Here is a 14,901-nt window from a genome sequence, read left to right as displayed (position 1 = left end):
GAAAGTGGATGAGGACAGGGCGGCAGTGAGGGCGACTAGGTTGGCTGGTGTCGGTGGAATGAACGGGTAGAGATCACCCATGCTATTGCACCTGGCGATCACGCTCCGTGTCTGTAGGTCCTTCACAGAAAGGCCAAAGGGGTCAAATTCGATGGAACAATTATTGTCAGTGGTGAAACGACGAACAAAGATTAAATTCTTAATAATGCTAGGTGAAACTAGAACATTAGAAAGAATAAGAGGACGTCGATCGGTGGAAAAAGAATGTGACCCAACAGAGGTAACGGGAAGCAAAGCTCCATTGCCGACAATGATAGATGAAGGACTTGATGACGAAGGAGGGTGAAAGGAGGATAATATACCAGCGTTGTTGACCATATGAGTGCTGGCGCCGGAATCAGCATACCACTCGGCCGAAGATGGTGGGTTCAGCGACATGGTGTTGAAGTTGCTGACGAGAGACGATGCGTCTCAAGAGCCGCCCTGCATCGGGTCCCAGGGCGAGAGCTGCTGCTGCTGCTGCGAGGTACTGTCGTAGCCGCCGAAACCTGGAGGCGGGGTGCCATATCCCGGAGGGGGTGCACCAGCACCAGGTGCACCAGTGCCATATGCAGCAGCGCCATACGGCGAGTAGAACACCGGGTACTGCTGTGCAGTGAACGCACCAGGCGGAAGACGAGGGGGCGCTCCTGGAGCACGGCGAGCGACGGGTGGATGCGGCCAAAATTGGACCGTGCCAGCCCATGGGTTGATGAAGGGCGCTGGCGGGCGAGGCATGCTGGCGTAGTGACCAGCACCTCCGGCGTAGTGACCAGCACCTCTGGTCTGGTTGCCAGACCCTCCAGCATGGTGAGATTGCTGCTGCTGTTTGCCTCCACGGCCACGATGGCGCCCGCCCGAGCGCTGGGACTGGGAGGAGCCGCGGCTGTGGCCGCCGTGCCCGCTGCTGTGGCCTTGCCCGCTGCCACCAGAAGGAGTGCGTGGGGCAGCGACAAGAGCGGATGGCGCCGGTGGTGGTGGAGCGCCGTTCCCGGCGGCGATGTCGTCGATATCAATCTCCTCGAGAAGGAGTACAACACCAGAGGTATGAGAACCTTGATGTTGACGACGGCGATGGCTGCGGCGTGAACAGCAGCATGCTGGGCCTCGTAGGCGTCGAGGGCGGCCTTTTCCGCGGCCTCGCGCATGACGCGTGCGTCCTCCGCGGTGCGTTGACGTGCGGCCTCCGCCGCATCATGCTCGCGCTGCTCGCGAGCCTTACGGGCCAGGCGGTCGGCTTCGGTCTCCATTGCTGGCGGCGCGAGGATCAGTGACGGGAGGGGATCGGGCGGCATGCGCGGGCTCCGCGACGTCCCGTGGAAGGAAGGCCGGCGAGCAGTGACGGCTCCACGGCGGCAGAAGGGCTGGCCGGCGATCGAAAAGACCAGCGGTGGCGCAGTTTTAGGGTTTGCGGAAACGATCTGTCGCAGGAGCGAACCGTGACAATGATACCATATTAACTTGAAGTTTGGAGAATACTCACTGTATTGATCAAGGATAGACAGTGCATACATAGAGGCTAGGTGGGGAGCCTGGGACCGGCTGGCCCACCTGCCGGTTTACATTCTAACACTATGGTCTTTTAGATAAATTCACAGGAATTTGGAATTCATGCTAGGAAATAGTTAAAAGGTTTGAAATTGAGAAGAAAGTTTAACAGGGGACTGCCCTTTATGAAATCCGAATTCCCTGAACTGTGTTTATTGTTCATGATCCTTACAGGGATGTAGCTTAAAGTCTGGAGCAAGTCTAGGCTCTTAGAAATTATTCACGGCTGGTAAGGACCAGATGCATGTGTAAATCTAACAAAAGCATGTTAACTAATAAATAAGTGGCAAAAAGAAGGTTCTATTCAAATATTAAAGTCTGGAAGTACTAAATATATCGAAGGATTAAGGTATTATGGTTTTGTTATGGATAGAAAGTTTGGGATCAAATGTCAAAGGAAAAAAGAAATTTCCTAGAATTGCAGTGAACTCAGATTCGGCTGGACCTACAGCATACTAAGTACATAGATAGTATTGACAGTATTGTCCTAGTTTATTTAGCTTCCTCTTTCTGTTTCCTCATCTGTTTCAGAATTTTCCTCCACTGTCCCCTTCCACCCCTGTGGTGTTTCTCCTCTTATCCCCATATTAAGCGGGTTCTTTTTAACCAACACTCACTTGATATCAATGACGGAGCCAGAATTTTTTTTTAGCTGGGGCGAACTCTATACACAAGCTACATCCTAATCAAAAGCACCAAACAGAACAATGCTTAGGGAGAGTACCACACAATCATCAATCACGCTTACCCAAAAGCAGCGCTTCCTAGTGAAGCTGCTCCTCTCCTCCCTCCATCGCAGGCTCGCAACAGAGCTGCCAAAGCAGTAGCAGTTGAGCAGCTCCTGCCTCCTAGAGTCTTGGCCGGCCGGTGGGAGGCGGTCGGCGGCCGCAGAGGGCGGTCGGGGGGCGAGCTGGCGACGCCGACGGCCAACGTGGAGCGGCGGGAGGCAGGAGGCGATCTGGCGACCGCGCGACGGTCCGCACTCGGCAGTCGGCGCGGAGGTGGAGCCGCAGTGGCCGGCGGGTAGGGCCTGGCGGGCAGCGACCAGCTCCTCGCGAGCTTGGCTGCAGGTCACGATTGGGGGATTTGGAATTTGGGAACGAATCCACCGGTTAGGGAAGAAGTGTGCTTGTGTGAGATGGTGGGCTTTCAAGGGCCTCTCACGGTCTCACATCTGTTGGGCTGAACAAAGTAAATAAAAGGCCCATTCTGTGTGCTCGTTTATCCTCTCACCTCTGCTTTCTTCTTCCATGCTCGAGCGGCGCAGGTCGCTGCATCCTGCTCGTGCTCGCCACCGGTGTTAAGGAAGAAGGGGTCCGGGGGTCTTGGACGAGCTCGCCAGTAGCTGGGGCGGCCGCCCCACCCCGCCGCTAGGGTGGCTCCGCCATTGCTTGATATCAATTACTCAGCACAGCTGCCATTCGGATATAAAATGTGATTTTTGTGACAAGGATGAACCTGTAGACCATCTTTCTGTTTGGGGAAGAAATTATTTCCTGACTGTGCGGCTGTAGCCGGTCAAGGATGGACATGTTTATATCAAATTGGGGCTGATAAAGCAACTTCCTTACAATTTGGGGATCGTGTTTTTGGTGCAGGGTTATTGAATTGCAATTTGGGCAGATTTTTGTGGGGGTGAAGTAAATCTGGGAGCTAAGGAAATAGTATAAAAACATGACATATAGGAAGAAACACATGACCATCAAATTCCTTGTATGAAACAAATTGTTTGCAATCATGGGCTGTGTTGCTTAGACTGTTTCCAACGGCCCGGACCTAAAAACGAGAGGCATTCGATGGTTTCGGTAGCGCACAGCGAAAGGGTCACGGACCCAAAATTTCCCTTTTCCAACAGCCGACGCAAACGAGAAGCCCGGAACGTCGGCCAGCCAAGCACCGCCCGCCTCACCGCGTCGGGCCGCTCCCCGCCGGCCGCACGCTGCCACGGACCCGCCTCACCGTACTGGCCGCGCGCCGCCGCGGACCCGCCTCGCCGTGCCGGTGCGCACCTCCGCGACGATGACCTCCTCCTCTTCCACCCGGTGCTGCCTGCTCCTCCGTCTTCATCTTCCCCACAGCCGGCCACCGAGCTGCGAGCTCCAGCGCGAGATCCGGCGAGGCGCGGTGCCCCTTCGCGCGGACGAGCTCCGGCAGCGCCCCCGGCGCGGGTCCCTTCACGGCGCGACCCCTTCGTCTACCGCCTCGCAAGCGGCGCCGCGGGTGAGAGCCGCCGCGCGCGAGCCGCCTCCGTCCCCACCGCGAGCGGCACCTGCAACCACCTTCCTCAACACGAGATCCGGCCGCCCTCTCCTCCCCTCGCCGGCGGAGCGGCACTGGCGGCGTGGCCCTGCGGTCCGTAGGAGCGGCACCTGTGACCCCCTTCCTCAGCTCCGATCCACGTTGAGCCGGCTTCGGTGCTGCGACCTCGAGGCGCTGCTCTCGCCGGGCCAGGCTCCGGTCATCCCCTTCCCTCGTGGTGGTGGACCTGGCGCCTGCATGGAGACGCAGAAGGACGGAGAGAGGACGCTTATTTGCGTCCCGCGTCGGCTCCCACCCAAAATGGGTCACTCGTTTGCCTAGTCTGTTGGAGCTTGTTTTGTGCGGATAAAACACTGTGAACAACCCATTTTGGGTTTGGGTCACGCTATACCTACTCTGTTGGAGTCAGTCTTACTATAGATGATAAAGTTGTCGCTCCTATGCAATTTGCAGGGATAGAAATGATGCTTTGGCCTTTGGCTTTGTGGATGCGAAGGCATCCATGAGCCACGAATACTTAATTCATAATGTAGCATGTCTGCAGTTTATTAACTGAAAGAAAGTGTCCTGTGGTTTCAGCTGGTGGAAACGTTTCTTGGATGTAAAAAATGTGCCCCCTTTCAAAAGGAACGGCTGGAAATCAGGTTGCTAGGTACTCATACTAGAGCGCTGTGCTACTTCAATATTATGTTGCTATTTATTATGTTCCTATTTTGCTCTAGTAATATGCTTGATATAGTTATGATTGATGATGAATATATGCATATGTTCACAAAGCTCTTAGCTCAGTTCTCGAGAGAGTTAAGTGGTCGACATTATGTAAGCATGGTGCTTAGATACTGTTTGCCTGCGGATGCATTCTGCACTCTGGGTCATGTGGTAGATCGTGGATGTGACACTCTCGTTAGTCCTTTGCAGTCCACTCCCCATTTGTAGAGCACGTAGAACATGATTGCGAGGCTCTGTTCTTAATCTTCCTTAGTAATGTTCCTTATGCATAAATCTAAAGTTAATTATACTATAGATGAGAGTGTATATACTTGGGTGTACAAAAGACTTAGTAGATAAGTAATGACTTAGGAATCTTTTGCTCTTAACGAATCTCCTGCTTAGCCTTACTATATTTTATGAGTATCTATTTCTATCTCTGGAATACCATTATTACCTTACACTTATTATTTATTTATCACTTGACTTACCCCTGCCATAGCATGAGAGTGGTTTTATCATAAGTATACATATTTGTTAATATCTCAATGCCAACACAACCCCATAGCTCTTTCATGTGGATAAAATATAAATAACGATACTCGGTATACTCCCGGATGAAATGCTACAATGGTAAATTATTTATGCGCTTGCGGATACCTTATATATAGTTTACAAGTGTTCTCATAATTATCAATAACGCATTTCTGGCATCATGCTAGGGATGACAACTTAGTTAAGAGTGATGCTAAGAAATGTCAACACCCTCCAACACCAATCTTCGTGTACCTGTCTCAAGATTCATGCCAACAAGATTTGCAATATTTATGATAAACATATGCATCTACAACTACCCTTTCAAAATCTTTATGAACAGGAAGCACGAGGGGGTTGAAGATATCGTGTGTTGCAATGTTGGAGAGACTAATTAATTCAGGAGATTTCTCATGTGAGCATAGATTTGATGAGGTTTTCATGAAATAACTTCCATGCTCATTGATGTCATCTTCCTTTTTAAGCTCTAAGGGTGTTTCTTTATGAATGTCTATAGGCAGAAACATTGTCTCCATCATTCCATGCCTATGACATTCATTGAACGTTTTATTGTCCAAGATTTCCCATGGATTGGTGGCTCTCGGGTTGATCTCGTCTAAGGACTCCTCCAAACTTGGATGAGTCATGTTTGTAAAAGAGATTGATTTAAGCTCACTGTTTGAATCTAGACCAAGTTTGGATTCTACCCATAAGGCTTCATCTTGTCCATCCATTCTTTAGCAATGTCATATGTGTTCTTAATACATTCCAGCCATTGTCATTGCTCTTCTTGGTCATCCTTGTGGTCTTCATGACTCCTATGCCTTGGTTGTCTTAGTGGATTCTAGGGTCACCATGAGACTTAGGAGAAAGAGTATAAAAGGGATCATCGGGGTCAAGGATGGGTTGAGAGAAGGATTCATATAAAACATCTAATGTGGGTATAGAAGGGGAGAAGATAGCAATGGCTTCCAAATGACTTGGCTCTCTTTCTATGGGTTCACTAGACATGCCATCCTTGAATTCTTCCCAATGTCCTATATGGGAATAAGGATGTTTTCTAAGAGGTCTCTTCTTGAGAGGATTTGAATAATAATCACTTGAAGGTCTCTTATGAAGGTGAGAATTTAAGCTTTTCCCAAAATCAGCATCAAAAAGATCATCCTTAATTTCAACAAGGACTCCCAAAGGTAGAATTCCTTCTCTTGGAGGATTTTGGGGTATTGATGGTTTGGGATTGATAGCTAAACCTTGGCATTGGAGTGGTTGTGATTGGCTATCAAAACTTCCAATTCTTGTTCGAGAGATGATTCTTTCTCTTCCTTGGGGAGTTTATTAGGAATGCTAGTGCAGGGAGTCCTTCCACTAATTCTATCAAGCATAGACCTTGCTTCACTAGCAGATAAATGAAGGAAAGCTCCTCTATAGGTTGCATCAAGGGATTCTCTGGAATCTTTGCTAAGACCCATGTAAAAATATTAAAGAAGTACAGGGTCTTGAATGGCAAGGTCCGGGCCAGTGATGATGAGTTCGTTAAAATGATCCCACGATGTACCAAGAGATTCTTCTTCTATTTGTCTAAAATTTAGAACCTCTTTTCAAAGGCTAACCACTTTAGAGATGGAAAAGAAACATAAACAAAATTTAGAGCATAACGTTTCTCAATCTCCTTGCATACTTCCTATGGTTTGACTGTACCAATGTTTAGCTCTTCCCGTCAAAGAGAACGGAAACAACTTCCATCTTAAGGTCTTATCAGACATGCCAGCGATACTCAAGCATGCACAGATCTGTTCAAACTCTTGTAGGTGCGAGTATGGGTTTTTATTGCCTTCTTCCAAGAAGGATTTATCCCGAATCAGTTTTATAAAATACAGGCACAGCTCATAACTAAGTGTTATGATAGGGTCTGAGGATTCTGGTGGCTTTAGGCTTGCGCTTGTGGGTTTAGCATATTGATAGATAGGAGTGGAATCCATGCTAAAAGAAAAATTAAAATAGAAGAAAGATAAAAGGTTAAGCTAGGCTTGTAATTAATTCAGCAACCGTTTCTCCGGCAATGGCTCCAGGAAGCTTGCTGATATATTTTAACGCACACAGATAAATCCGCAAGCACACAGATATCATTGTAGCTTTTACCCAGAAGTATTCCAAGTATCATATCCACAGGGAAACGTGTGAGACTAACTATGGTCTAACTTAACTAAGGGTAACAACAAGGTTTGGATAAATAGTAGCATAGAGAGGAAAACTAAGGTTCTCTAATTCTGACTTGGGTAAACTGTCTTCTACTATTTAACTAGGGACATTACTAGGGAAAAACTGGTAGATGATGCTTTCCTTCATAACCGTGTCCTACGTGCCCTTACAAATGGGAGGTGGACTGCAGAGGATTCAACGAGGCTATAAGAGTCACCCTCGCGAGCTGCCATCGATCCGGAATGCAGGATGCATTTATGATTAACCTAAGTCTAAACACCATGCTTACACTTATGATTAATACTTTACTCCCCCTAGGAAGAGAATAAAGCACTCAAAAGAGTCGCAAACCTGATGAACAATATAAACAAGATGCTTACTTGGATCAGAAGTTGGTTACCAGAGAAATCTTAGAGGCAAGCTCAGATAGAACTTGGATCTGCCAAGGTACAAGCCATAGAGAGAGCACCGATAGGCCGGCACCTCCTCCAAACTCTTCTCTCACTCTCTATCTCACTACTATTTACAAGACTAGATCCTAAAGAGGTCTAATCTTCTCTTGATAGCTGGCTCTGATCTTGATGAGGGGGGCAGGGGCTGGTATATATAGGCCAGAACATCAATTCTAGATCCTCGGATCAAACCAACTTGAAAGAACGGCATAAATGCAATCTAGGAAGCGGTGGAAAACCGACGTACGAAGGAGAGCTAACTGGTGGGACCCATAGACTAGCCGGCCTACAGGTGGGGACGGCCAGCCCCACCCATGTCAGCCTCTCATGGTCATCATCGATGGAGAGTCTCCTGGAGTCTTCTAGAGTCTTCCCACGCTATTTACACAGCGGAATTCCGTGATTTCCTTTGACGAATAAGTCCTCCTTGGGGGTTTTCTAATTAAATCCTGCTGAAAACATAGATTTATGAAAACTCATGAAATTTATTAGCTTAAACCCCTAGGGTTTAGGGTTTAGGGAAAGCGTCGGCGCTGGCAGCGCTCGAGGGGATCCACGGCTATCTGGGCCGCTGGCCACACCAGAGGCATCAGACTCCCGCCCAGCACCATGGTTCTGCATCCCCCTCCAACCCACGCCATCGACGTCCCTTCACTAGGGTCCTTCCACCCTCATGGGAGCGATCACCAACGAAGGGATCTAGGCTCACTCGGAGGGAAGCGTCACACTTCATCATCACCATGGCTGTCAGGAGTTGGATCTAAGAGGAAGAAGAGAAGGAGCCAGAGGAGGGGGAGAAGGTGACGTGTCCCCAAGGCCCCTCTTTATAGTCCTAGTCGATGCGCTATTAATGGCTCTGGGCCCTATGATCAGCCATCAGCACTAGGGATTGACCAGGCGCTCCCTCAATCCCCATATCACACCTTAGAACAGTTGCGTGATGGTGGCTGCACAGTAAAGGCAGAGTCAGAACGGCCCGGATCCGCGCGCACCAAGTGTCGTGGCTCCTCCACCTGATCTGCTCCACGTGGCCCGATGCCCCATCTCCTAGACAAAATGGGACAGTGCAGGAGTGCTGCCATAACTCCTCTATTAGGCATGATGGCGCAGACACCATCAAACCGCCTGCATAGAGCGTCAGCGGATGGGATGTGCCTAGACGCCATCACGCCCGCTGATAAGGAGGCCCCACGATGGCCTCGGGGGCTACGCTGGCTCCCTAGACGAAGTGACTCGACCCCCCGATCAACGGGTGCTCGGTGGTGCGCCCCCAAAAATCAACCAACTCCCTAGAGTTAGGTCGGGAGCCGCTGAGCGGTGGACCCAATGAGGGTCCCCCACCTAAGCTCAACGTGCTCCCCTGCATCCTGACCTATGGCCATGGAAGGTTGGCCCTAGAAGGCTAGCCCGAGAGGATTGGAGCCTGCTACCGAAGCCCCTAGAAGGGCATGGCACGCTAGTTGATCAGGTTGCCCTAAGCTAGAGCCCAGATGCTCTCGATCACCCGACCCATGGTAGGCTCGAACCAAGAGGATGGTACCCCTAGACCTAAGGTTGGTAACTCCTAGATGAGTTCATCAAACCCTCACTCGGACCACAGACCAACGTGACATAGGGCCAGAAGAAGGGTCAGCGCACAACTGCCTGGCCTCGACAGCTGGAGCCCCCCATCACACTAGGGAAAGTGCCTCACACAGGGCATCGCATTCTCATCAGTGGAAGTGTTCCCCATCATGGCTAATTTGCTCACCAAAAGATTGAATTCAGCCCTTCGTCACCATCATGAACCAGGCCAAGTGAGGCCACGAAGGGCTTGGAGGCTCTAGATGAGATCCTAACATACAATTATGTTAAGCCTTGGGATTAAAGGCTCCCGACCGAAGAGACCCCTGACTGACCCCTCTAGGATCATCCGGGGGCTCAGGGGCTATACCCATTGGGTATGCTCACGCATACCCTCTGACAAAGAAACCTGACTGAGCCAGGGCTCAGGCTAGTGCCCTCTCAGAGCTCAGGGGCTTGCCCAAGCCTCAGGCTTCCGATCAACGACACGACAGAGCTTGAGCCTTGGCTCCTGCCCAGCCTACGACACCAATCAAGGCCCGGGCACAAGAAGACAAGCCCCAAGCCATTAGGGCTCGAGGGCTCCCAGATGTCATGCTCTGGGCGTGGCTTTGCTGGCCACTCCTGCAATAGGGTCATGCACGGGGTGTGACACAAGAAGACAAGCCTCCTTTGGCCTCCAGGGGCTGGGCAGCTCCTAGGCCCACGCATCAGCCCTTGGAGCCAACCTCCTTCATCACCAAGAAGACTCCAGAAGATCCACCTGGGAGAGGTCGGTCCAAGCCGACACAGCTTGACATGCATAGTGTCAGAACGGATTAGCCAGGCGACACCCAAGGCTTCTTTGTCACCACGACACCGCCATGGTCCATAGAGCGTTGCTGCAAGACCCTCCTAGACTCCGATGCATGTAGACTATAGACTCATCTCCACAAACCACCATGTACCCGACCTATCTCGTTATATAAGGGATAAGGTCGAACCTAGAGGAGAAGAAGATCCAAGAGTCCCCAAGATAGATCATTCCATTCCATTCCACTCCATCTGCTCCTGCTCAGCACCGAGATCAGGGGAACCCAGAGAAGGGCACTGAGAGCTCCTCTACCGCATCCCGTCACCTTCCTCCTCTCCAACGAGGGGAAGGCTCCACCTGTGGTGAGGCAACCTAGGATTAGCACTGAGCTAATCTCTACCAAATCTCTCTCTACACACTGTTGTAACCCCCTAATTTTGGGTGCTTTTGAGTATAAGGATCATCAGCTGCTAGACGTAGGGCATCGATCAGCCCAAACCAAGATAAATAGTTGTGTCCTCTCTATGATTCTTGTGTTCTTGAGTCCACCCGAGCCACCAAAGATACGCACTCTAACACCAACTTGAACAACAATGCTTGCCGCGGTTCTGACCCCGTGACACTAGTGGTGGCAGTGAGAGCAAAGTGTGGCACGGGCAAGTTAAGTATAGTCCCGTTGTCTGGCTAGAATCTACATGAGCCATGATAGTCACAAGCCCCTGGTTAATTATGTTTCGTAGGTGGATATAGACTATTTTGGTTGGGAATAGACCTTGTTATGCTCACACCGCCAGTCGCGCATGGTTGGACGCATTGCATATCATGTGGGTAAAGTATACACACTCTGCAGAGTCAAAACTATCCGGATAGCCATGGTCTACGGTCAAGGACGTGCTATGGTCAGGTCCTAATGATTAGTTTTAGCTTGAGCTATCCTTTGTGTGTGTGTAGGGTTGATGCCTGGTTTTCAAAAATGCCAACTGTGAGCCGTGAGCTGGTTTTCTGCCAGCAAGTAAAACTTGGGAACTTGCGGGGTTGATGCATTCTCCCCCAGGGACAACAACTTAAAACTTGAAAACTACCTGGTTTTAGAAAATGTTTTCCAACCGCGCTTTTACAAAAAAAAAACTTGCATGAAAATGAGGCCTTTCTGCAAATGAAACCCCAAGCCAGTCCTTGAATATTCCCCTATGCATGGTCTACCCCTTGTCATGGTGTTAGGGCTTGCTGAGTACATTTGCCGAGTACATATTGACAAAATTTATAGAAAAATCTTGGACAGGATGGAGAACAACACTTGGAAACGTTGAGTTGGTCAAGAGTGGGAACAACACAAGGAAACATCAAATGTAGACATTACCCTCGCATATGCTGATGAAAGGTAGAACTCAAAAAAAACTATTTCATAGTATTTAGGATATGGATATAGTGTGATTTCCCATGGTATGGCATGACCACTAAAACTATTTGTGCTTGATATATTGTTTCCTTGACTTTGTTGTGATGTTCGTTCACGTGTTTCTTGGATCTTCTGTTTGTGTGTGTGCATGATCTTTCGATCTTGCTTTGATTGCTCTCTAGTCAATAGTTTGTTCCATCTTAGCTCTCAACTCACCTTGTGCTTTCTATCTCACATCTTCCTTAAAGAATGAAGGTCCAATCAGTCGAAGGTGCCACAAGGAATCCCAACATACAAGAGCAACATTCTCAGAAAACAACTCAAGAAATAACAATGGAGGAAGAAAACACTGCCAGTCTACCTGAGCAATTAGTACAAAGCGACAAAAGCCAAATGAAAAGCCATGAGAACAGGACGGAAGAACACAACCAAGAAGATCAGAAGGATCTAAAGGGAGATGAAGCTATGAATCAAGAAGATCATGGCATAAAAGAAGACGAAGGCAATATGGATGGAAGACATACACCACAAGAGACATTCGATCTTAGTCTACTCACAATAATAGATCATAAAATACAAGAAATAGCCGATGAGCTTAGTGACATTAGCAAAGTCCTACTTTTGGAGAAAGACAACCAGGATCATCATAACGACAATAAGAGAATGGCTCACTCGATTAGCCATGATGGATTTTAGGAAAATAAGCCTGATTTACATAACAAGACGATGTTCTAGTAGAAGATAAAGGATGGAGCCACATCCATAACCTGTGACCACAGAGGCCAACCACTACGTAAAAACAATTTTTAGCAACGGTTAGATTTTTTTGTAGGGGCGGCTGGTGATGGAGCCGCCCCTACAGTGGCGTGCTCGGGTGCCCAGACACCAGCCGCCCCTACAAATGGAACAGCAGGGGTGGCTAGTGTTATGAGCCACTCCTACAAATGGAGTCTGATTTGTTGGGGCGGCTCAATCACCAGCTGCCCCTGGAAATGCTATTTGTAGGGGCGGCTGGTGATTGAGCCGCCCCTACAAATGGCCCCGTATTTATAGCTCTGATTTGTAGGGGCGGCTCAATCACCAGCCGCCCCTACAAATGCCCCCATATAAAACAGATGCAGCACCTTCTTCCTCCTCGGGTCACTCACTCCAACCCATGAAAGAAAGGTGGGGAGGCCTTGGGCACCTCCCAAAAATTGCTCTACAAAGAGGGGAAGGTTTTGGTCTAAAATCCTTTGGTGGAAAGGTTGTAGAAGGTAAGAAAATGATATTCCATACTTTTTTTAAGTTTTAATGGTTGGTTAGTGAGTAATTAGAGTTTTGTTTTTCTCTCTCTTTATGGTGCTTGAGCTACTTATGAAATAAATTAGACCCAAGTTTTAAATGTACTAGGGTAAATTAGGGACGGGAATAAGATCATACCCTTATTTGGTCCATGTTTCTTGATTTTAGTGAACAATTAGTTAGTTTTATGGATGTTTCATGTGCATGTGGATCTAGATCTAGGGTTTGGTTTTTTTATTAATTCCATTTTTGTAAATTTATGTTTGATGAAATTGGACTAGGATTTGTATGAAAGATATTGGGTAAAGTATAATTGTTGCTAATTGTTGTCTTTGAAATTGTTTATTGTAATCAATAAATATGTATTTTAATTATTTATGGATAAATGGGTCATTAATTAATTTTCCTTTACCATGGTGTGTTTGTATGCTTCATGTAATTATATTAGATTTATATTCATATATATCTGAAGTATATACAATTATTCTCAAGTAATTATTAATTTGTTTCATTTTTATATATATCTGAATAAGTAGTCCTTTAATGTTTGTTTTGTTGTTGTTGTAAAAGATGGAGTACAGGAACTCTTGGATGTATGGTTCGTTAAGGTTCAAGGCAGGTTTCCGTGAAGAGGTTGATAAATTTATTGAAGCCGCAAAGAAGCATGCAACGACATTGAAAGATAATAAGGATATAATTATTTGCCCATGTAAAGATTGCAAGAACCGTATGGCATGGACAGATGTGACTATCATCAGATCATATTTGATTATGCGAGGATTTGTTGAGGACTACACAGTGTGGATTCATCTTGGTGAAACGGTTATTGTTAACGACGAGGATGAGGAGGAATACGACGATGAAACCATAGAATCTCTGTCCCAATATTCGGCAGAGCTTGATGCACGAATGGATTTCGAGTTTGGCAATGAACAAGGTGGTGATACTGGTGGTTGGGATGGTAACGACGAAGGTGGTGCCAATAATGATGGTGGAGCACATGTCGGGGATGAAGATGATTTGAAGGACATGATTCGAGCCCATAGACCAGAGATTTTACTAAATAGCCGGAAAGGTCTAGAAAATTTGAAAAGGGTGACAAAAGCATCGAAGGAGACTGTGTATGGTGTTGAAAAGGGTTGTCCGACACATTGGGCATTGCTATGTTTTGTGCTTGAGCTGCTCATCCTGAAGGCTAAGTACGGCTGGTCAGACTGTAGTTTCAATGATCTATTGCATCTTCTATCATGGGTGCTGCCACAATCAAACTCAGTTCCCACCAACACATACCAAGCGAAGAAGATCATAAGTCCATTGACAATGGGGGTTGAAAAAATCCATGCATGCCCCAACCACTGTATACTTTTTCATGGCACAACATTCAAGTCACTGGATAAATGTCCCCGGTGTGGGGCCAGCCGGTACAAGAACAATGACCTTTACGGTGGGGACGAAGCCTCCACGGGGAAAAAGAGAAATAAGAAGGGTACAAAAAAGGCGGTACAAGAATCTCAGCCCCCAGAGGACACTCCATTAGGCAACGATGCAAAGCAGAGAAGAATTCCTGCCTTGGTAACGTGGTACCTGCCAGTGATCGACCGCTTGAGACGTATCTTCCTAAACCCTAAAGAAGCCGCACTCATAACATGGTGGGATGATGAGCGCAAGGTGGATGATGATAAGATTGCACACCCGGCTGATTGTAGTCAGTGGCAAAGGTTTGATGAGAAGCACAAAGAATTCAGCGATGACCCAAGGAATGTACGGTTTGGCTTGAGCACCGATGGAATGAATCCCTTCAATGAGAGGATGAGCGACCACAGCACATGGCCAGTGATCTTGACCATGTACAACATCCCAACATGGTTGTGTCAGAAGAGAAAGTACCTTCTCATCACTATTCTTATTTCTGGCCCTAAACAACCAGGCATTGATATAGACGTGTTCCTCGAGCCTTTGATGTAAGAAATGGAGAGGCTATGGAGGCATGGGGAGCAGATGTACGATGCGTTCCGAAAGGAGGAGTTCATATGTAGAGCAATAATATTTGTTACTACCAATGATTACCCCGCGCTGTTTGCTTTGTCTGGACAGATCAAAGGGAAGACGGGATGCTTGGTTTG

General features: G+C 47.9%; 1 protein-coding gene across 1 annotated transcript; it reads left to right on the top strand.

Annotated features, from left to right (window-relative positions):
- The first annotated feature begins 3,383 nt into the window (after positions 1 to 3,383).
- On the top strand, positions 3,384 to 3,947 carry LOC136510472 (uncharacterized). Its single transcript, XM_066504903.1, has one exon. The coding sequence runs from the start codon at positions 3,384 to 3,386 to the stop codon at positions 3,945 to 3,947; it is 564 nt and encodes a 187-aa protein (XP_066361000.1).
- The last annotated feature ends 10,954 nt before the right edge of the window (positions 3,948 to 14,901 follow it).

Source organism: Miscanthus floridulus, chromosome 16 (genome assembly GCF_019320115.1).
Source record: "Miscanthus floridulus cultivar M001 chromosome 16, ASM1932011v1, whole genome shotgun sequence".
Classification (NCBI taxonomy): Eukaryota; Viridiplantae; Streptophyta; class Magnoliopsida; order Poales; family Poaceae; genus Miscanthus; species Miscanthus floridulus.
This window is presented reverse-complemented; position numbering and strand designations above follow the sequence as displayed.

What these genes read in the sequence shown, in the direction of transcription:
- LOC136510472 (XM_066504903.1), top strand. Translation starts at nt 3,384, where the DNA reads ATGGTTTCGGTAGCGCACAGCGAAAGGGTCACGGACCCAAAATTTCCC.